This window comes from Peromyscus eremicus, chromosome 4 (assembly GCF_949786415.1).
Source record: "Peromyscus eremicus chromosome 4, PerEre_H2_v1, whole genome shotgun sequence".
NCBI classification, from domain to species: domain Eukaryota; kingdom Metazoa; phylum Chordata; class Mammalia; order Rodentia; family Cricetidae; genus Peromyscus; species Peromyscus eremicus.
Window position 1 is genome coordinate 127,518,905 of NC_081419.1, and position 24,248 is coordinate 127,543,152.

General features: G+C 43.4%; 1 protein-coding gene across 2 annotated transcripts in view; it reads right to left on the bottom strand.

Moving 5' to 3' along the window:
• Cdk5rap1 (CDK5 regulatory subunit associated protein 1) overlaps positions 1-24,248 on the bottom strand; it is a 41,908-nt gene that overhangs the window by 7,440 nt on the left and 10,220 nt on the right. Inside the window, exons 7-15 of one of the 2 annotated variants that reach the window (XM_059261681.1) lie at positions 21,570-21,780; positions 20,452-20,572; positions 19,167-19,397; positions 17,309-17,406; positions 15,471-15,526; positions 13,873-14,003; positions 10,955-11,104; positions 7,830-7,970; positions 1,285-1,523 (exon numbers count right to left, since the gene is read on the bottom strand). In XM_059261681.1, coding sequence (XP_059117664.1) covers positions 1,437-1,523; positions 7,830-7,970; positions 10,955-11,104; positions 13,873-14,003; positions 15,471-15,526; positions 17,309-17,406; positions 19,167-19,397; positions 20,452-20,572; positions 21,570-21,780 — 1,226 coding nt within the window. In that variant the 3' untranslated portion in view covers positions 1,285-1,436. Of the gene's footprint in view, positions 1-1,284; positions 1,524-7,829; positions 7,971-10,954; positions 11,105-13,872; positions 14,004-15,470; positions 15,527-17,308; positions 17,407-19,166; positions 19,398-20,451; positions 20,573-21,569; positions 21,781-24,248 lie in introns of those variants that run through there. The other variant, XM_059261682.1, reaches the window with a different exon arrangement.

Below are 24,248 nucleotides of genomic sequence, written 5' to 3' on the forward strand. Positions count from 1 at the left end.
GCATTTATAAGTAATATTAAGCCTCTGAGTCAATTATTTGGGAAGCAGTTCCCAGGTATTTGGGAATAAGTGGATGGGAGAGAAATGCCCGATTACAAACGGTTTTCATCTGTGTCTTCTTGCCATTTTCCTTCTGGTAACTGTTGTAATGCTTGGATAATTTACTTTTAAAGAACTGGGAAAAGATCCCTAACAGATGTTCTTTTCAGGATAAGATATGACACTGAAGGGGCTGGAGAGATGGCTCAGTGATTAAGAACACTGACTGCTCTTCCAGAGGACCTGGGTTCAATTCCCAGCACCTACATGGCAGCTAACAACTGTCTGTAATGCCAAAATCTCACACAGGCATACATGCAGGCAAAGCACCAATGCACATAAAATAAAATAAAAAAAAGTTGGATACTGAAAATAGAACCAGCTGTCCAGGACTGAACCACACTGAAGAAGGCTCCCATGGGCTGTCCCATGCTAGTGAGCTGAGTGTCTGAAGCAGATCACAGCCAGATACAACTAACAGCTCAGCATGCCCAAGTTCACAGTCTGCTTCAAAAGCAAATCTTTCAAGGGCTATTTCCATTTGGTAAGAGCTTACAGCGGGCCAGTGGCTATAGCTTAGTTGGTGGGGAGTACTTGCTCAGCATGCATGAAGCTCTAGATGTGATCCTGAGATGTGCATACGTGGTGTGGCGTGCATGCCTTCAACTCTGGCATTCAGGAGGAGGGAGGAGCAAATTCAAGGCCAGCCTCAATTACAAATAACCTACCTCAAGGAAGAGGTGGGTGGGTGGGAGCACTATAAACATTATTTTTCTTTTCCCCCTGTGGTGCTGGGGATCTAACTCAGAGCCTTACTTATTCTAGGCAAGCATTATACCACTGAGTACACCCACAGGTCTCATATAATGCTAAAGGAGTAAGGATTTGAACTGAAATCTAGTTCTAATTATTCCATGCTACCACTCGGATTTTTATTCTCATGTTTTTTGTTTTTACTTCATGAAAATAACTACAACAGTAAATAAGCCAAGAACCATTGCTCAGAGCCTATTAACAGGCAATGGCATTTTCAAGTTATTCAAAATTCCAAGTGTTCCTACAGCTAAAGGGGAAGCTGAAAAAGATGGCCATGAATAAATAAGTAAATGAACAAGTAGAGGTGGTAATACGCCACTGAGTCTACAGCATTGAATAACAAACACTGTGCTGAGAAACGTTTAACATAGCGATAGAAAAGAACCCCATAAATAAGCCAAGGTGAAAATGAAAAGTAGAGACAAAGGAGCCATTAATTTATGAAATTTATTGTTGTAAAAGCTGTTCAAGTGACAACAAAGAAATGTACTCTTCCATTTGGTACAAAGGCTCTTCATGACTAGTGCCTTGTCTCCAAAGCATGAGGAAAAACTGCCCAAGTCCACTAATAAGTCACCCTCTCAGGTCAAGCAATGCATGGCTGAGTCTTTCATAGTGGTCCTGCAGAGAAGGTGTCCTTTGAGAGTTTGAGAACTGGCAGAGGCGATCTGAAAGAAAACCCATCAAAAGGAGACAATGGTGTAACCTGACAGCACCATGGGCACAGGACACGGATAGAGGTGACAGGAAGTGCATGGTATGTGTGTCACCTCAAACCTGAAAGAGACATCAGACAGAACGGCAATGCAGATGAAGTAAGAAGCCACATACTCCATCGGGTGTGTGAGGCCTGTCAGGGACAGTGGACATCCCAACCACAGTCATCAGTCTTCTGACAGGGCACAGTTGCACACCTGATTGGCTAGAGCCATCAGCTCAGCCTGAGCTGACCTGGGCTTTCCACAGGAAGGGAGAACAGAACCTCAGGCTCCCGAGGCGGGCTGGGCATAGCAGGACACGCCTGGGCTGCTGCTGGGAGCCACAGTCCTCAAAGAGCAGCGGACCCGGAGTGCAGCCTTCTTCCCTCGGCAGCTCCCTTCAGTCTGTTACTGGGCAGACAGTCTCCCTGACCACTGGCGAGCTTTCCACGCTCTGTGAACACTTCCTTCTTCAACAGAGAAAAGGCCTCCAGAGCCTTGTGCAGGCCACAGAACCGGCTAGAGTTTAATGACATTGTTTGTTTTCACTGTTTATTTCTCTTTTTTTATTTGTTTTTATTTTATTTGCATTGGTATTTTGCCTGCATGTATGTGTGAGGGTGTCAGATCTTAGAGTTACAGACAGTTGTTAGCTGCCATGTGGTTGCTGGGAATTGAACCCAGGTCCTCTGGAAGAGCAGTCAGTACTCTTTAAATGCTGAGCCATCTCTCCAGCCCCATTGTGCTTATTTTTCTTTTTGTTGTTGTTGTTGTTTTGTTTTGTTTTTAGAGACAGGGTTTCTCTGTGTAGCTTTGCACCTTTCCTGGAACTCACTCTGTAGCCCAGGTTGGCCTAGAACTCATAGAGATCTGCCTGGCTCTGCCTCCTGAGTGCTGGGATTAAAGGCGTGTGCCACCACCATCCAGCTTGTGCTTATTTCTAAGATTACTTTCTACTTATGGCACAAAATCCTGGCTTTCCCTTTTATGGAGAGATCTACAGTGTCCATCTGAAATAATAAATTTATGTTTATGTTTATTTTTTATTTTTTCCTCTTTATTGAAAATATTTTTTTTCCTCATATAATATATCCTGATTAGTTTCCCCTCCCTCCACTTCTCCCAGTTCTTCCCCACCTCCCCTCCTAACTGGATCCACTCCCTTTGTGTCTCTCAATTAGAACACAAACAGGTAGCCAGCAGTGGTTGGTTGCACACCTTTGATTTCAGTGCTCAGGAGGCAGAGGCAGGCAGGTCTCTGTGAGTTAAAAGCCAGCTTGGCCTACATAGTGAGTTCCAGGCCAGCCAAGGCTATGTAAGAACCCTACCTTTAAAAACAAAACAAAAACAAGGTCAAACACAAGTCCAGATCCATCCCAAATAGCATCTCACCTTTCTCTGAGGAGAATGCTCCTTCTCAGCTCCAACTGTAAGACTCACTTGTGAGCTGCCCACCACAGACCCCACCCTCTAACCTCTGGAATGAGTTAGAGTGAAAGCTGGGCTAGTTAAAGCCATCCTTATGACTTTTTCTTTGTTTTGTTTTTCAAGGCAGGGTTTCTCTGTGTAGCTCTGGCTGTCCTGGAACTCACTCTGTAGAACAGGCTGGCCTCAAACTCAGCGATCTACCTGCCTGTCTTCCAAGTGCTGGGATTAAAGGTGTGTGCCACTACCACCTGGCCAATCCTTATGATATTTTTTAATCAAAGCCTAGTGAGACTGAGGACTGAATGGCTAGAACCCCAAAGTTACCATTAATCATAATTCTCATCAGAACAAATTGATCCATTAGTAAATATTTACAAAGTTCTTACTACATGTTAGAAATTACCTTTAGTGCAAGAAATACAAATATAAACAAAATAGGTACTTCCTTACCCACAACAGTTTCAGAGAAAGACAGGTAATGAGCATATACATAAACAAAAATGATTTCAGGCACTAAAAAGTACTCTGAAGATTACAGGAACAGGAAGTTAACAGGCATGGGAATTAGGCAGGAAAAGTTGCTTCTAAACAATGATGTTCAGATAAGGCATCTCTGAGGTGATAATGGAGAGAGAACCTCAAAATTCAAAGAAAGAAACCAGGCAAAGATCAAGAACCTCCCAAGCCAAAACAGCATGTAGAAGTTCCTGAGAACAGAACAGAATCTAAGAGACAAAAGGAAGGTCATGAGACTGGAGGAGGAGAACGAGAGGACATCAAGTTGGGAAGTAGCCAGGACAGATCACATAGGCCTGAATTACACTCTGGCTCCGATGAAAAGCTGCAGGCCCAAGCTGCAGAGTAAATGATTTGAATCAGAAAGATCATACCAGCTGTCATGGGGCAGACACTAGAGAACAAGAACAGAAACAGAGAAGGTGAAATTTCTACAATTCTCTAGCACCGCTGGCAGGAGTGCAGGGCACCGGGGCTATTCCTATTACAGTCACCCTGTGACTAGCCATACCCAGCCATATACCCAACAGACATAACACTCACGTGCCTTACAGCACATGCACAGGAATACTCATAGCAATGTCACATGTACTAGCTCCAAACTGGAAACAACCAATACGGCCCACTAGCAATAAAACACATAACAAACTGTTGTGATGGAAAAACACAACTCACAAAAGAACCACAGAATATAAGTTGAGGAAAAAGAGGCAGAAATTCAAACTACATACTACAGAACTCAGTTTGCCAGAAATCAAAACCAGACAAAACCAAACTATAGTATGAAATGGGACAGGGTATGGCACAGGCCTACAATGTACTACAACCAGGAAGTACATGAAAGGCATTTCTGGGTTCCAAAAAACATTCTTTTTGATCTCAGAAATAGCTACCTGAGTGAGGTCACTATAAAAATTCACTAGGCAGGGCAGTGGTGGCACACACCTTTAATCCCAGCACTTGGGAGGCAGAGGCAGGCAGATCTTTGTGAGTTGAGGACAGCCTGGTCTATACAGATAGTTCCAGAATAGCCAGGACTACACAGAGAAACTCTGTCTTGGAGGGGTGTGGGGAGGATGAACACAGGCCAACACAACAATACCTTATTTTATTTTATTTTATTTGAGCCAGTATTTCACTTTGTGAAATAGCCCAGGATGGCTTGGAACTCACTATGTCCAGGCTAGCCTTGAATTTGTGGTTATCTATAGCAGGCTTTCTTGAACCAACAGTCCTCAAATCATGACACGGAGACTTAGTAATTATGAATGTTCAACCTTAGCTTAGGCTTGTTTCTAGCTGGGTTTGGTTTTTTTTTTTTTTTTAACTTAAATTAACCCATTTCTTTTCATCTATGTGCTACCCCAAGGCTCATTTACCTCATCTACATACTGTTCATCCTGCTTTCCTGCTTCTTCTGTGCCTGGCTGGCTGGCCCCCAGCTGGCTGGCTAGCTGGCTCCCCTTTTCTCTCTGTCCCCCAGCCGCACCTATCCCTCCTCTGTCTAGCTGTTGACCATTCAGATTTTTATTAGGCCAACCAGGTGCTTTAGGCAGGCAGGATGAAACAGCAACACATCTTTACATGGTTAAACAAATGCAACACATTTTTACATCATTATACAAATATTCTACTCCACAACAGCTATCCTCCTGCCTCAGGCTTCTAAGAGTTAGAATTGCAGGTATGAGTCATTAATCTGGCTACCTTTTTGCTTTGAGTTAAGCCATTCTCAATTATGTGCAGTTAAGCTCTGTGTTTTTTGAGGTATACATTTTCTACCTTGTTTCTACTAAGAATAATACTGTTTTCTTTTGGTGGGGGAAGAAGAAAGTCTCTCCATGAAGCTCTAGCTGGCTTGCCTAAAACAGGAGCTTGTGAACCGCTGCCTGTAGGTGCTGGGAAAGGAACTTGGAGCCTCTGGAAGAGGAGGACGTGCTCTTAGCTGATAACCATCTCTCCAGGTGTTCTCTATTTGTCTATATGGCACCGTATTAAATTAAGAGAGAATGTTGACATAATTACCCCAAAATTCCTTTTAGTTTATAGGACTTAACTCTTTAACAAATCGGGTAATTCAAATCTGTAGGTAAGCCAGGCTTGGTGATACACATCTTTTTCCCAGTGCTCAGTAGGAAGATGGACCTCTCTGGAGTTCCAGGTAGGCCTAGTCTACATAGTGAGTTTCAGGCCAGCCATAGATACACAGACCCTGTCTCAAAAAAGAATTATACTACCATAACATAGGAACTTTGACAAGATGGGAACTTTTATTTTTGGTTTGATGACAAATTTTTTACTTTGACTTATCTGTTCATTGTGAACAACTGCACAAATAATATGGATACATGCACACTTTGTACATGAACATGTGGAGGCCAGAGATCTATCTTGGGTGTCATTACACAAGAGCTGTTCACCTTGTTTTTGAAAGGATGTCTCACTGGGACCTGGGCTTACCAACTAGGCTGGCTCAGCTGGACAGTAAACCACAGGGACCCTTCTATCTCCTCCCCAGTGCTGTGATTAAAGTCATGTGACGGAAGCTAGGCGAGGTGGCACAGCCTTTAATCCCAGCACTCAGAAAGCTGATAGCCATATCTCTGTAAATTCAAGGTCAGCTTGGTCTACATAGTGGGCTCCAGGCCAGAACTACAAGGTGAAAACCCTGTCTCCGAAAACAAAAATAACAACAAAAGTCATCTGCCAGAGCAGCACTTACTTACCTTTACCTCAGCTCTTAGAATGAGGGGAAATGGTGGGGACAGAGGCAGGCAGAGCTCTGTGAATTAGAGGCCAGTCTTATCTACATAGTGAGTTCCAGCACAGTTAGGGATACACAGAGAAAACCTGTCTCCAAAAGACAAATTAAAAGGTGCACACTTTTAATCCCGGGACTCCAGAGGCAGAGGCAGGCAGATCTCTGAGTTCGAGGCCAGCCTAGTCTACAGAGCTAGTTCCAGGACAGCCAGGGATAGACAAAGAAACCCTGTCTTCAGAGGGGGGACAAAATTACAACCTGATCACCAACCTAATTCCTTTTTATCAAGTGACCCATAGTTACAGTGGGAAGAAATTAAGAGGCAATATGAGAGGGCAACTGTTAGATCTCAGGCAATCCAAATATCCAGACATGAGCTCAAACTGAATTACAAGAGGATTTCCAGCAGTTAGATAAAAGGCTGTTTTCCTCGGCAACTTGGGAAACCAATTCCCATCTGCCAAAAGGAGTCATTTCCCTTACCTCTGGCAGAAGGGACATATGGCTACCTGTGGTTTCATACCAAAGCCCATGCCAGCCTCCAGGCTCACTCAGAATCTACTCACAAGTACTAGTAATACATTTCAAAGTCCACACTAGCACCCTGGCCCTTCTCATTTCAGGTCCCTGCTCTCTTTATGCTCCCTGCCCCTGGCTACGCTTGATATTTTCACTATTTATTCCCTTTCTGCCTATTCTCTCATCTCCCACCGATAGATAGCCCTGGCCAGGTCCAGCCTGTTTTTCTTTCTCCCTGCTCTGGACACTTGCAGATACCTCTGGATACTTTCTCTCTCTTACTCACAATAAAAACTTTCCCAAATAATGGAGCAGTCACGTCAGCAGTTTATTTACTGCACCCCCTTGCATATAGCAACTAAATCTAAAGTTACATTGCTATCTTAAAAAATAATCTTGGGCACTGTCAGCAATTAAGAGCACACACTGTGGGGATTGGAGAGATGGCTCAGCAGACAAGAGCAATGGCTGCTCTTCCAGAGGACCTGGTTTCAATTCCCAGGACCCACATGGAAGCTCACATTGTCTGTAACTCCAGTCCCAGGAGGAATCCAATGCCCTCTTCTGGCCTCCACAGGCTCCAGACACACACATGGTGGGTAGATACACATACAAGCAAAACATCCATATACATAAAATAAATGAATAAATTTAGAGGAAAAAAAAGGGGGGTGCATATTGTTCTTCCTGAGGACTTGAATTCAGTTCCTAGCATCCACACTGGGTAGCTCACAATAACTTGTAACTCTAGCTCCGGAAAATCTGCAACTTTTGGCCTCTGCAAGTACCTGCATTCACATGCACAGACATACACATACACACAACTAAAAATAGTAAAATAGGGTCTGAGAGATGGCTCAGTAGTTAAGAGAACTTGCTGCTCTTCCAGAGGGCCTAACCCACATTAGAAATTCCCAACTTTACTTAAGAAGAGCATTTCTTGGTCCAATGTCAGGGAATGTAAAGGAGACTATGAGGCCTCCAGCCAGTTTATCAGTTGTCTTCTGAGGTTTTGTCAGGTGGACAGAAGAAGGAAACTCAAGACACCTTACCTTCACCAGCACATAGTCCCCAGGCTGAGCTCTGACCTTGAGCCCAGAGTTAGTGACATCCTCCACCTCTGCATCAGGAAAGATCACCTTGAGGTTTGCATCATTCCGGCCACACAGGTCTGTGGAAGAACGTTTGCTGAACTGCAAAAAAACAGAGAAGAATGTATGCATCTGTCAGTGGTAAGTTTTAGGAGGCAGGCATTGCACCTGTTGTCTAGGCTCTCCAGGATCTATCACAGAACATTTCTTAACCAAGAAATCCAAAGTCTCAGTGTGTGTGGCTGCTTCAACAACAGGACAACACACGGTACACAACAGAAACAAAGTTCTGTTGACTATTTTAATGGACCAATGAATCTTTACAGTCTTGGCTTCTGCAGTAACTTTCAATAAGCATGAAGTCCAGGTACTTGTGAGTGATGTGCTTAACAAATCAACGTTCATGTTTCCTGATCTCACACTAAGCACTTAGGACTGTCCCAGAGGTTTTGGCTTGAGTTACTTGTTCCTATTGAATATGCCAATTTGAAGCTAGAGACTCCACCAGAGCCTGGGACTGGAAAGAAAGATAAACCACAATGAGAGTATTAAGTTCTGGAATATACATGAGTCTTTCTATTTCTGCCGAGATGCAGTGACAGGAACCAAATTTATCCTCTGCCCTAAAATCAGAAAATAAGACAAAATACCAGAAACAACTTGTAGGGAAAAGGGGCTGACTAAAGAAACCCACCCTGACCCTGGAGCCCAGAACTAGGGAAAGATGACTCAGATAAGGCCAGTGAAAGAAACACAGTTTGGCTCAAATCAGAGTCATCTCTGCCCCTGGCCAACTGACTGGTGAAACCAACCAATCACAGAGCAGGACAGTAGAATCCTGGCCCTAGGGCCCAGGACCAGGAAAAGAAACACAGCCTGGGTTTGGGACCTGAGACAGAGAAATGAACACTTTATCCCCAAACCCAGAACCAAGGAAACATGCCCTGACTCTCTGAAACCAGTACCAAAGAAACACTCTTGGCTCTAGAATCAAAGTCAGTGAAAGAAATGTGCCCTGGCCTTAGAGGTAGAGTCAAAAAGCCAAGAAAGGCCAGTGAAAGAAACAGCTTGGCTCTGAAATCAGGGCCATCTCTGCCCCTAGCCCACAAAACTGACCAATCCCTGGGCAGAAAAAAACTAGCAATCCCTGGTTGACTCCGCCCCCAGGACATCCTATATAAACCAACCTTCCTGGTCAGTTGTGAGCTGTTCTCTCCACCCTGGTAGAGGCAGATATTCTCCTGGACTCCTCCTTCCTGAATAAATCTCTTTCTCAAAAGAGTTTTGGGTGTGAAGACCTTCATTCACTGGTACATAGAAGAACCTAGCTGAGATGTCCCATAGTGGACTGAGCAAGGGGGAGCTGAATAGAAGAACCTTGCTGAGACGTCCCTCAGTGGACAGAGCAAGAGAAAGCTGAAAAATAACACTTTTCTCCTGAGCCTGAGGAGATTTGCTAAATTTTTGCCATTTCTTAGGCCAGAGAAGCAGAGCTCTTCTAGGAAGCCCCCTTAAGTGGGGGCTGAACAAAGCTCAGCTGTAGAGGCTCTCTAGGAGAGAAGCAGGATTACTATATCCTGCAGGGAGATCATCCCCCATCACACCAGGCATAGCCTGACTCTCCAGTCAGGATACCCTTCCCTGCTGAAGCAGTTCCAGACCTGACTTTCCTAAGAAGTCAGAAAAACTTCCCTTCCAGGGTTGGGCTGCCTCTTTGCAGCTCCAGCCACCAGAGCTGTCCTAAGCAGCTCAAGGTGTTACCTGAGCAGGAAGTAGACTCTCACGAGAACTGGACTGGGCTCACCTCTGACTTCTAGCCACAAAATTAGAAGAAATAATTTCTATTATTTAATCCAAAAAAAAGGAAAGGGAAGGAGTCAGGAAGGGAACAGATGGAAAGAAGAATGAAGAGGAGATGAAAGGGAAGTGGGGAAGGAAGGGAGAGAGAAAGGGAAAAGAAAAAGGGAAAGAAAAATAGAAAGGTCAATAAACCTTGATGGCAACAGAAAGAGATGTATTTCCTAAGAAGATAAAATTTCCAATAAAAACATCTATGATTTCTCATCAGAAACATGAAGGCCAACAGGAAATGGCACATTTTTCAAGACCTGAAAGGAAAGCATTACCAACTCAGCATACAAGTTCCAGCAAAACTATCCCATGGGGGCTGGAGAGATAGCTTAGCAGGTTGGAGCAATCGCTGCTCTACCATAAGGACCACAGTCCAGACCCTAGGGCACACTCAAGAGAGACTCACATACATCTGTAACTCCAGCTCCAAAAGATCTGACACCCTCTTCTGACCTCCTTGAGAACTCAAATATATACAAATGCTCACACACACACACACACACACACACACACACACACACACAATAAATCCTCAAAGAATATCCTTTGAGAAAGAAGCAGAAATGAAGACAACCCAAAATTAAAAATTTAAGAAAATCTATCACTAGAATATCCACAGGAAGTTCTCTAAATATAAAATACTTGGTACATTAGGAAGAAAGAAAAAAATATGGAATGGTTATATACATAAGAAAATTCAAAACAACAGCAGGGTAATCGTGGCACATGACTTTAATCCTAGCACTTGCAAGGCAGAGGCAGCAGATCTCCAAGTTCAAGGCCAGCCTGGTCTACAGAGTAAGTTCTAGGACAGCCAGGATTACTTAGAGAAACCCTGTCTCAAAAAACCAAAGAAAAAAGAAAAGAAAATTCAAAACACTAACAAGAAAATAAACCATCAAATTCAGCAAGGTCATAATATGCAAGATAAAAGTAAACATTTTGGGCTGGGGATTGTATAGTGTTTGTCTAGCATGCAGGGGGCCCTGGGTTTGATACAACACCACATAACCTGGGCACGATGGTGCATTCCTATAATCCTAGTGCTTAGGAAGATACAGGCAGGAGGCTCAGAATTCAAAGTCACCCTTCGCGACATAGCAAGTTCAAGGTCAACCTACATGAGACTAGATCTCAAAAAAAAAAGTCATGTAAGACCTAGATAAAGAAAACACATAGTGTTATTTTAAAAGGCAAAAACTAAAACTCTAAGAAAAAGATGCATATGACCTTACCCCCTCAACCAGCACCAGCTGGGTACAACCCACTGAGATCTGATTGGCTTTTGAAGCCTCTTCTCTGAAGACAGTAATAAGTTCCTCCAGACGTCTTAATTTTACTTCTTCTGGAACATCATCCTTCAGCCTATGATATGCTCGTGTCTTCTATTAACAAACAAAACAGAACAGAGTCACTAACAAGTTGTAGAATCCTCAGGGCACAAGGAGGGAATATATTCATTCTACTCACAAGTTACATATGTAACGTAGTCCAAAACCCACACCTGAGCCAGACTTATTTCTCTAGTTCTAGGAACATTCCATGAGAAAATGGTAACTGAAGTAGAATCTTTGTAGAGACATTCTAAATTTAGCAAATGCAAACCACACTCACGGCTGGCAGGATAGGTCAGTGGCAAAGGTGACTGCCACCAAGCCTGATGACCTGAATTCAATCCTAGAACCCACACAGTGGAAGGAAAGACCCAACTCCAGCAAGTGGTCCTCTAACCTACACACACACTGCAGCACATGCACGCCCCTACCAACATGTACACACAAAATAAATGAGTTTATAAATAAATACATTTTTAAAAGAAAATAAGACTCAAATTAGTCTTCATATTTGTCCTAAGTTTATATTTGGGTACAAACTAAATAATCCATGCACTAAGCTATTCCCCACACTGTTTATAGAGACACAGATGTAAAGCAGCTGAAATACTCACCAACTAGTACCCAGTAAATTATGGTTTATCAACAAAATGAAATATTAAGCAACTGTTAATAAGATAGCTCCACAAATACTAATGTAATTGTTCTAAAATATTCTGCAAACTGAAATTAGCAAAATCCAATCAGCATGCATGTCTTTGATGTAGAAAGTGTTCATGTTTATAAACACATGAAATATATCCAGAAAGTGATAGAAGAAATCACTAAGAGTAGTCGCCTTCAAGAAGGGAACTAAACCTGGGAGCAACAAAAGGAAGAAGTGTTTCATTTTTTTGTTTTGTTTTTTTGAGACAGAGTTTCTCTGTGTAGCTTTGGAGCCTTTACTGGAACTCACTCTGTAGCCCAGGCTGGCCTCGAACTCACCAAGATCCACCTGCTTCTGCTTTCCAAGTGCTGGGAGTAAAGGCATGCACCACCACTGCCCAGCTAGGAAGAAGTGTTTTAACCTTCACACTTTATACCATAAGCACTAGGCCATATTACCTAGTTAGAAACAATAATCATCCTCAAAAAGTATCTAAAAACTATCCTAGGTATACACTTACATGTCTTTATGCTCATGCTTAAATCAGGTGAAGAACCACTGAGCTAGGAAAAAAGCCAAGGAATAAAAGGAAATCTAAAGACATTTGAACCAATCTGCCCTGAAAGAACTACCATACCCACAGAGGAAAACTGAACGGGGAATGGGTATAGATCCTGCTTGATGCTGGCCTGCTGTTAGCAATGATAACTATCCTGATAGCACACTTATGTGTAGGAAGCACCACTCTAAGTTATATACACCATCTTAACAGGCCTCAAAACAGCCCTGAGCTGGTGTCGTTCTCACTTCACACAGCAACCAAGGACTTTAGACAAGGTCACTATTACTACATGACAAAGGCACAATTTGAGGGCCATATTTCCACTGTGTGTTGAAAGGCCATTTATACTGACTACAGAACACTGAGCACTGAGCTTTAGTTTTGTCTTGATTTACTTATTTGTTTGTTTGTTTTTGTTTTTGAGACCGTCTCAGTCTGTAGCCCAGGCTGGCTTCAAACTTGAAATTCCCCTGCCTCAGCCTCCTAAGTGCTAGAATTACAGGCATATATCACCAAACTCAGCTACTGTAAAATATTCATAAATAGGAACACTAGCATGGTAGTATTTTTCGTATCAAATTGCTGAAGTTTGCTGATTGTGGTGGCTAACATCTATAACGGTAATGATCAGGCAGCTAAGTGAAGTAGAAGGAAAACAGGCTTGAGGTTAGCCGGAGCTTTATATTAAGACTTTATCTCAAAACAATGGCTAAAATTTGACATAACATATAAAATTAACTACAGAAAAGAAAACAATTGACAGTAAGATTCTGTGACTTAGATGGCTGTGGTGACACACACCTTCAATCCCAACAATCAGGAGCAGAAGTAAGCGCTCAGACCCTGTCTCAAAACAAAAAACAAACAAACAAACAACAACAAAAAAAAACCCACAAAGATCTTGGGATTTCACTGTGGTGATATATTATGTATCAAATAAAGGTTGTCTAAGGATCAGAGAACAGAGCCAGCCACTAGATTAAGCATAGAAGCCAGGCGATGGTGGCACACACCTTTAATCCTAGCACTCAGGAGGCAGAGATTCATCTGAATCTCTGAGTTTAGAGCCACCCTGGACTACATGAGATTGATTCAGTCTGGGAGAAAAACAGAGCCAGGCATTGATGACACACACCTTTAATCCCAGTACTTGGGAGTCATAGGCCTTTAATCCCAGCACTTGAGATCTCAAGCCTTTGCTACCAGTATTTGGGAAGCACACACGCCATTAATCCCAGCACTGAAAAGGAAGTGAAATGGCTGGGCGGAGAAAGGCATATAAGGCCTGAGGAGACAGGAACTAGAAGCCCTTTCAGCTGAGGACTCAGAGGCTTTCAGTCAGAGGATTCGTGGAGATAGGACCTCGACTTCCATTCGGCCTGAGGATTCAGTAGTGGTGAGAAGTTTCTCTAGTGGTTTGTTCCTTTGTCTCTCTGATCTCTCAGTATTTACCCCAATATCTGGCTCCAGGTTTTTTTTTTTTATAAGACTTTAGGAATTTCACAACATTTGCAACATTTCACAAAGTCAAACTCTTTTCTACCCAACTACCTCCAGTCAGTCCCGAGCTGGTAAGAGAGCGATGCTAATTGTCTCCCATCTGGGACTCACCTGCCTCATGCTGTATGCGAAGAGAAAACCAGTATTATACTGAACTTCTTGAAGTAAAGACACTGTCTGCAGGTGATCATCCTCTGTCTCTCCACAGAAGCCAGTGATAAAGTCACTGCTGAGGCTCACACCTGTCAACAGACAGCAAAGGACGGAGGACCAGTGCTTAGAGTACTGCTACTGCCTACCTCAGAAGGAATGTGGGCATTTATAGATTACAGAAGGGAGGAAAGCAAATGGGACACATTTCCAGACTACTCAGAAGTCATTACAGAACAAGGGGAAAGAGGCTTGCTTTTCCACATCCTGCCGAAACTGGCTTCTCACTCTACATTTCCTCAAGTACTAGAAAACAAATCTTGGCTTCAAATGCTGGATTCAGAAATACTGCAGAAGTGCAGTTTCAAATCGGCCGTGCTTTTGCAGGGGAGGGGCAGGAGACAGTGCTAAAGACTGAACCCAGAGCCTATATGTGCTAGACAAGCACTCTACCACCAACATTCCAGCTCCCAGGTCCTGCTTTCACTAGTCAATCTTTCGGTGCTTCACACAAACATACATCTCTGTATCTTATTTTGCTGCTACTGTTCAGAGATAGGAGATTGTTTGTCTACTGTGCTAAGGGACAGAACCTAGGGCCCTGAACACTCTACCTCAAAGCTAGACCGTATCTATGTATTTTAATTAATTCATAACTGTGCATATGTATATATGATCAAACATTGAATTTAATTTAGCATTATGTCATTTACAATGCAGTAGCAAAAACTATTGGATACTGAATACTTAGAAAGTGCTGTATGTCACTAGCTATTCAATTGCCCTCAAAAATCAGGTGACACGAGCTCCATTTACTCTATTTTATAAATGACAAATCTTTGTTGTCACACAGCCAATAACACGGGACTCAATACAAAGCCAGTACACCCAGCTGCCACATCATCCTACCCCATCAAAACACAAGTATGTGTGCATAATACAAGAAGCATAGTGGCACACACCTTTAATCTCAGCACTCAGGAAACAGAGGCAGGTGGATCTCTGTGAGTTCGAGATCAGCTTAGTCTAGTAAGCTCTAGGCTCAAAAAGAAAAAAATAAAATAAAATTTGAGAGAAATTTAAGACAACATTATCAATCAAATCTAAGCAAAACAAAACAAAAACAGTAATTTTTTTAGGAGGAAGGGGAAAGGAAAGGGATATAATGGGATATCTAAAATCTGCCTAATTATAGTGGAATACGTGGTAGTGCATGTTTATAATCCCAGCAATAGCGATGAAGATGGAAGATCAAGTTCAAGGCCACCCTGAGCAACATAACAAGAGACTGTGTCAAAATTCAAGTGCTAGAGATGCAGTTCAGCGGCAGAGCATACGCCCATAAGACATGAGGCTTGGATTCCATCTCTTGCAATACACACACAGTCAGAGAGATAAAAAAGAAAGTGGAACAGAGAGAGGAAAATAGCGAAGCAGAAAATGAACATAAAAGTAGCAAAAACTATGAAATGACACCATAAGGAATTTGCCAAAGAGGCTAGTAATTGAGCAAGATGAATGTGGACTGTGGTAAGGTGCTCAACGTTTCTTAAAAGTACCTGGGATACATTCTCTGATATGATGAACCAACGCCACATAAGCTTCCCTTGAGTACCTGCAGTAAAGAACAAGAAGAAAAGACCTAGATAAAATACTCATTTTTTTGGTGGGGGCGGGGCAGGGTCTCATGTAGCTAAAGTTACCCTTAACTTCTGTTCCACTTGGCTCTACCTCCCAAGTGCTGGGCTCTTAGGGGTACACCACCATACCTGACTCAATCTTATTTCAATGAACGCTACCGAGAGATAATGAATTCCCACATGTGTTCATTTTTCGATTTGAGATTTCACAGCCACAAATCTCCACAGAGGAGTACAGGGAAGCACCCCTTTGGGCCAGTGAGATGTTCCAGCAAGTGAATACTTGCTACCAAACCTGATGACTTCAGTTCAAGCCCTGGAACCTACATGGTAGAAGAAAACACCAACTCCTGACAACTGTCCTCTGATTTCCATATACACACATGCTCCAGTTCCTAAGGACCTTTCATTTAACAAATCAAGAAGAAATTAAACACTTAAAAGGACCTCTCGGGGCTGGAGAGATGGCTCAATGGTTAAGAGCACTGGCTGCTATTGCAGAGGACCCAAGTTCAGTTCCCAGCACCCACATGGCACCTCACAATCATCTGCCACTCCAGTTTCAGGGGATCTGCTGCCTTCTTCTGGCCTCCGTGAGCACTGCATGCACAAGATACAGACATACATGCAGGCAAAACACCCATACACATAAAAAAAAATTTAAAAAAAAAAAAGAGGATCCCTAAATCTTTGCCTCTGTGGAAAACAAGGCAAAGTTCTATTTCTATGAACTTTGCCTTAGGTCCTATTAGCCCCCAGTCTCGCCTCTGCAGATTTATTTCCAAAGTGAGTCATAATCTGCATTTATATTCTAAGACCCAAAACTTTATTATTCCTGCAAGTTAAAAGACTAAAACTTCAAATATGGCACTGAAAGGACCAAGCAGATGCCATAACAGTCTGCTCAGACTTCTCTCAGAGATCAGGCCTTAATTTCAGTTTCTTGAGACTTGAGTAAGCAGTTTCTGGGAGGACCATAAACAAAAGACATAGTCCTTGCAGTAGCTCCCTTTCTGCACATGCTCTGACTGCTCAAGGTTCAGCCAGTTGTTTACTGTCTGGGACCCCTCACCAACTTAGACCTACGTGCATGGGTCAATGTGAAGGTGCAAGGCCAGCCAGCTTCCATGGCAGCTCAAGGACAGAGTCTGGGCCACTGAGTCAGCCCCCACAGTACGTGCTAGGCCAGCCAGCCTCTACAGCAGCTCAAGGACAAAGTCTGGGACTTGTCCAGGCCTGCCCACAAATGATAACTGTAACCCCCAACCAGTAAATTCAGAGGTTACACACCCTCACCCAATCATATGATGCAAAGGCTTGTACCACGCTGCTTGCAGTTTTTCCCTTTAAAAACCCCTCACCCTGAAAGCTCAGGGCCGTCCTCCTCCACCTGGCTAGTGAGTGTGCTGGACGCGAACCAAGCCGGGGCTTGCTTGTTATCAATAAACTCTTGTGTGTTTTGCATAAGACATCGGCTCTGTGGTGGTCTTGCTAGGGGGTCTCGCAATGTGACCACAACAGCACCCAGCAAGCACTTAATTTAAAAAATGTTAAGCAAATGAGAGACTCACTGCTTACTCTGCTTAGGGGATGCACAGAATCAAGTTCACCTGTGCATAGATACATTCAAACAAGAATCACTTACTAATTTGTTACTGTGTGTTGTATACTAAACTAGGTCCTTAGCAACAAATCAGTGTTTAGTGATTCAGAAAAACTGGAAAGGTAAAGGATGTCCTCTCCCCAGTAAGTCTGACCCTCTCCGCATGGCATCCAGCACACGGTTGCTTCCACTCTGGGCTGGCAGGTGGATCTGCTTACAGATGTTGTGTCTCTCATGAATCAACTGTAGAACCTGATTAAACAGAACACATTGTGGGTTAAGTCTCACCAAAGAATCCTGTAAAAAAGGATACTTCCTACATTCCGGAAAGGGTTGCTATTGTTTTGCCTTTGGTTTGGTTTGGTTTTGTCTGAGAAAAGATTTCACTATGTAGGGCTGACTGTCTCTAACTCAGCAATCTGCCTGACTGCCTCCTGAGTGCTGGAATTAAAGGCGTGTAACACAGTACTCAGTGCTGTACTCCTCTCACTGTTTCTCTTCAGAGGCTGATTTTCAAATTATTAAAAGGGTGATTGGGAACTGAGGATAAAGCTCAGATAGTACACTGACTGCCTGGCATGCAGGAGGCTCTGGGTTCAGTCCTCAGCACTGCAGAAAACTAGGCATGATGGTGCACATCTGTAATCTCAGCACTTAGGGGAGGGGAAGAATCAGGAGTTCAAGGCCAGCCTCAACTACATAGACCAACATGGACTGAGACCGGTCTCAAAAAATAGAAAGAGCCAGGCAGTGATAGCACACGCCTTTAATCCTAGCACTTGGGAGGCAGAGGCAGGCAGATCTCTGAGTTCGAGGCCAGCCTGGTCTACAGAGTGAGTTCTAGGACAGCCAGGGCTACACAGAGAAACCCTGTCTTGACAACAAACAAAGAACTTTTTATTATTCAGTAAGAAGACAATCCAATCTAGGTAGAAAAAGTAGATGAATGGATTTAGAGCAAAAATGTATGCTATTTACTCAATGTGTGGCACTGGGCCAAGTTTGAAACATGTATTCATTCTCAACACCCACAGCACTAGGTTATTACTACTCTTTTCCCAGATAAGACAGCAAACTAAAAAGTATCTTTATATATCTACTAGCAAAAGAGTACAACATCTGGGATTTGGATAAATTTTTTTTCCCTCTTTGACATTTAGTTTTATTTTTTTGTTTCTTAAAACATAGTCGCTGGGTGGTGGTGGCACACGCCTTTAATCTCAGCACTCGGGATGCAGAGGCAGGCAGATCTCTGTGAGTTCGAGGCCAACCTGGTCTACAGAGTGAGTTCCAGGACAGCCAGAACTGTTTCACAGAGAAACCATCTCAAAAAAAAAAAAAAAGCCATCTTGCTAAGTTGCCCAGACTGGCCTGACACTCACTATGGAGCTAAGGCTGGCCTGGAACTCATAACCCACCTATGTTAACCTCCCAAAGCTAAGATTATAAACATACATCACACACTGGGCAAGAGCTGGATTTGAGCCCAAGTGTGTCTCCGGCTACAGTCAGGTGCTTTCCCAAGACATCACATAGCCTCCCCTGCTGGTCTCACTGTATCCCCACCACTACCATCACCATCATGCAGATGCCCACGTTCATAAACTTCTCACTACACAAGTGGTCCCAAGTTCCCATTGCAAAACCATCTTATCGCCTTCCTGACCTTAGGGGACTTTAAGTCTTGCCAAAAGGCCAGTAGTTCTTTTTTTTTTCCCCAATTTTTCGAAACAGGGTTTCTATGTATAACAGCTTCGGCTGTCCTGGAACTCACTCTGTAGATGAGGCTGGCCTCGAACTCAAAGAGATCCACCTGCCTCTGCCTCCGAGTGCTGGGATTAAAGGCATGTGCCACCACCACCCGGCAGGCCACAGTAGTTCTGCAAGGAGATATTGCAATGTAACACAGAATCCCCAAAGCAGGATTCAAGGTCTCTGCTGTATACTACTTCATCCAGAAAATGATATGCTAATAAAAGTTTGTCATAACACTAAATATCATCAACACTCACCTCATCAGGAAAATCCTTGGGGTGGGGAGAGGTAAAACGGATCCTCATTTCAGGGTCTATTCTTGAAACCTGATCCAGAAGATGAGAAAAACGAAGCCCCCCTTGTTTGGTTTTATAGTTGGTAGTAAAGCCACGGCTGAGGTTGGTAGACACTGCATTATTGAACTGGACCTCTGAATTGTCCCGAAAACTATTAACATTCTGACCAAGAAGAGTCACTTCTTTTAGCCCCTAAAAATAGGAAAAACATGTTGAAAACAAGTTTAAAACTTCTTGAATAGTATCATATCAAACCACTAATTAAAAATTAGCTCAATCTACCAAGAGCCATGCAAAAACCTGTCTTTAATCCAATAATTTCACTATGGAGTGTCTTTTTTGTTTTGTTTTGTTTTTTTTTCTCGAGACAGGATTTCTCTGTGTAGCTTTGGAGTCTGTCCTGGAACTCACTCTGTAGAATAGGCTGACCTTGAACTCACAGAGATCCACCTGCCTCTGCCTCCCAAGTGCTGGAATCAAAGGTGTGCGCCACCATCGCCCAGCCACACTGGAGTATCTTATCTAAAGACTGAACAACAGAATAAAACCTTAAGTACAGAGTATGCATGCCTGTAATCCCAACACTCAGGAAGTAAAGGCAGGTTTTTGTTACCATTTCAATCTCTTAAACAGAGTATATCTATCCTAAAGGAGTTTTGTACTGTAAGAGAGTTAAAAATGGAGAAGAGGGGACAATTTTAGTATTTCGGCAGGTGAAAATAAAGATTTTACAAGCTGCCAGTGGTGAAACTATCTGTGGATAGGAAAGAGGCAAGAGAGATACCACAGTCTATAAAATTAGAAAGGCTGCCCTCAGCCTGTCCAGAACATGCTCTGCTGTGGGATGGTCTGTATATCAAATGTGTTGCTCTGATTGGTCAATAAATAAAACACTGATTGGCCAGTAGCCAGGCAGGAAGTATAGGCGGGACTAACAGAGAGGAGAATTGAGAGAACCGGAAGGCAGAGGGAGACACTGCCAGCCGCCGCCATGACAAGCAGCATGTGAAGATGCCAGTAAGCCACGAGCCACATGGCAAGGTATAGATTTATAGAAATGTATTAATTTAAGATGTAAGAACTAGATAGCTAGAAGCCTGAGCTATTAGGCCAAACAGTTTAAATAATATAAGCATCTGTGTGTTTATTTTATAAGTGGGCTGTCGGACTGCTGGGGCTTGGCGGGACCTGGAGAGAAAACTCTCCAGCTACAATGCTCATTTAAAGAAAACTCAGATAGCCTTACCTGCTCAGAAAGCTTCCTCACTTCCTCCAGAATGGAGGCAACAGGCCGACTCCTCTCCCGGCCACGGGTGAAAGGAACGATGCAGTAACTACACATGTTGTCACAGCCCCGCATGATTGACCTGGGGAAGAAAGTACCAGAACACCGCTAACAGAGGAGCAGTGTTGTCCTAGCATGTCTCCAGCTCTATAGCTCTCTTGGGATTTTTCTTTGGCTCTGGATCCTCCTGCCTCTAAGCTCACACTGAACTAATGTGAGATCTGTCCATACACAATCACGGAATATGAAGCAGACTATAACTGGGAGACATGTTGGTGAGGAAGCACAGTGGTAAGGGAAGAGGTCAGACTCAGCACTGCGGAGTTCCTACTGTTTTTATAGGTATATTAGTTGGAACTTTTATGTAGAGATTGAAAGCAAACTATGTCTATCTATGATATAAAAGAGACCCTGAATTTAAAATATAGTTTGCATTTCTCATACAATCTTTTTCTTTGAGACAGGGTCTTCTGTGGGTCAGGCTAGACTTAAACTTGTATGTAGCAAAAAACCTGGATGAGGATCTTGAACTCCTGATGCTCCTGCCTCCATCTCCCACGTGTTATGTTTATAGATATGCATCTGACTCCAGCTTTGGTTTTCTGACAGTCTCTCAATGGAGCTCTGAATTAATTGCCTAGTATGTGCTGTGGAGCCCAGGCTGTCCTTGAACTCACAGCAGGTAATGTTCCTGCCTCCTGCTAAAAAAAAAAAAGTTTTTCTATCAAGAAAGCCCAAGGTATTTCCTTAAGGGAAAATAAACATAGAACAATAATATTTATATTTTAAAAGGAGGGTATGGAACATATCCATATGAGTATATGACTGCATATTCAAGGGACAGTTCTAGAAGGCTTAAATAATGATTGACATGCAAACCTCTGAGAAATGGCCTGAGAGAGCAGGGATGATGGGTGTGAGGGAGTCTTACTATATCACATGCTGGTTTCTGTATGTTGTACCATTCCTGTTCGAATGCATTCCTTTTCCTTATGTTCAACATAATAAGATTAAACATGCTATTTCAACAGCAAGAGAGAAGGGAGAAGCTCATCCCCAAGTCTCACATAATGACTCACACAAAGGCAGAAGTGGCACTGGGGCTCGTCTGGACTGGCATGATATCCGCATAGGTCTCATCCAGAGAGAGAAGCACATTTGCTGCCTGCTGGCCTGACTCCACAACAGCCAGCAGCCGGGGAAGGTCTCGATAGGCATCTGGACCAGCCAAGAGATCCACCATTTTCTCCCTGTTGAGGATCTCTCCCTTCAGTCTCTCAGCCATGCAGCCTAGGAAGTAAAAGGAACTAGTACCTCTTCTGCAGTTCATCTGGTTTCCTGGCTTTTGCTCAGTGCACATGATTTATAACTTGTACTGGAGACCAGGGCACAGAAAACTTCTCTGAGAGTTTAGTATTATCCTTCAAACTGGACCCGTAGCACTGAACCCACATCTTCAAATACAAGAAAACCACAGAAATATTCAGAGCAACTCAGTTAAATGCCTGGGGGTGCGGGAGGCATCCAAAAGCCTTTCCCCCCATTCTTTCCACCATTGCTGGGGGTGGAAGTCAGAGCTTCCCACATGCTAAGCAAGCATACTGCATTCCCTGCCCCTCAAAAGCCTCTCAAACATGAACTACCTCTTCTGCAGTTAAAAGTTACCGCTAAGATAGAACGTATTTTACATTAGAAGCCTATTTATAAGTTTACAACTACACTTACCCTTTTTTCTCTTTCAGCCTACAATACTTACTAAACCCATAAGAAGTGATACAAATAATTATGCTGATAAAATTGATACCCCCAAACCATCATTTTACTAAGGCTATAAAACTTTAAAGCATACCTTTTACAAACTCTTTGGAGTGGTGAGTTGGTTGGGGTTTGTTTGTTTGTTTGTTTGTTTGTTTGTTTGTTTGTTTTTCCAAGACAGGGTTTCTCTGTGTAGCTTTGGTGCCTGTCCTGGAATTCACTCTGCAGCTCAGGCTGGCCTCAAACTCACAGAGATCTGCCTGGCTCTGCCTCTGCCTCCCGAGTGCTGGGATTAAAAGCGTGCGCCACCACCGCCTGGCTTGTTTGGGGTTTCTTTAAACATTTTTTTGTTTGTTTGTTTATGTGAATGTGTGCTTGTGTATGAGTATGTGCACAAGAGTGCAGATGGCTGTGGAATTCAGTAAAGGGTGTTGGAACCCCTAGGTCTGCAATTACAGGCAGTTGTGAGTTGCCCAACACAGATGCTGGAAACCAAACAAACTTGGATCGTCTGAAACCAAACTGAAAGAACAATACATGCTCTTAACTGCTAATACATCTCTCCAGTCCCATAGTTTTTTGGTTCTTTTTTAAGATTTTAAAAAAAAATATTTAGGGGCTGGAGAGATGGCTCAGAGGTTAAGAGCACTGACTGCTCTTCCAGGGGTCCTGAGTTCAATTCCCAGCAACCACATGGTGGCTCACAACCATCTGTAATGGGATCTGGCACCCTCTTCTGTATACATAATAAATAAATAAATCTTTAAAAAAAAAATAGTAACATCGGGCCTGTCTGCTGTCTTTAAAAAAAAAAAAAAAAAAAAAAAAATTGAGGCAGGGATGCACATGAGTACAGGTGCCTGAGAAGAGGGCACTGGATACCTCAGAGAACTTGAGTTTCAGGTGACTCAGACATGGGAACCAACTCAGGTCCTCTAGAAGAGCAACATATGCTCTTACCACTGAGCCATCTCTCCCCATAGTGTAAGTTGTCATACTGACCCAACCTAAGCTCACCTGGGATGAGAGTCTTAATTGAGGAATTGTCTAGATCAGGCTGGTCTGTGGGCATGTCTGTGAGGATTGCCTTGATTGTTAATGGAAGTGGGAGGACCCACCCTGGGCGTGGCATCATCATCCATGGCCAAGGCCCTGAACTGTAGATGAGTGAAGTGAAGCTAGCCAGCTGAGCAGAAGCAAGCCAACAAGAAATGATGTGCAGCCGGGCGGTGGTGGTGCACAGCTTTAGTCCCAGCACTCAGGAGGCAGAGCCAGGAGGATCTCTGTGAGTTCAAGTCCAGCCTGATCTACAAAGGGAGTTCCAGGAAAGTCAGAGCTACACAGAGAAATGATGTGTCCATTCTCTCTCCGCCTTGACTGTGGGTGTCACGTGACTAGCTGCTTCACTTCCTGCCTTGACTTCCCCTCAATGATAAACTGTAACCTGGAACTGTAAAGACAAACAAACCCTTTCCTCCCTTTTTGGTCAGAGTGCTTCATCACAGCAACAAAAATGAAACTCAGACACTCCCTGTGAAAACAACTAAAAATTACTCACAGCCAGGGCCAATGAGACAGTTGGCTCAGCATGTAAAAGTGCTTGCTGGCGCACGCCTTTAATCCCAGCACTCGGGAGGCAGAGCCAGGCGGATCTCTGTGAGTTCGAGGCCAGCCTGGGCTACCAAGTGAGTTCCAGGAAAGGCGCAAAGCTACACAGAGAAACCCTGTCTCGAAAAACCGAAAACAAAAAAAAAGTGCTTGCAAATAAGCCTGCCACCTGAGTTTCCTCCTGGCCCACATGACAGGGGAGAACCAACTTTTCCGTACGCTGTCTTCTGACCTCCATTAGCATGCTGTCACCCACACTAGGCAAACAGATGACATTTTTTTAAAATGTTAAAAAATTATTCACAGACAGACGGAGTGGTACAAGTCTGTAACTCCGGCACTTGGGGGACTAAAGCAGGAGTATGGCAATGCCTCTGAAACCATCTCAAAGTCAC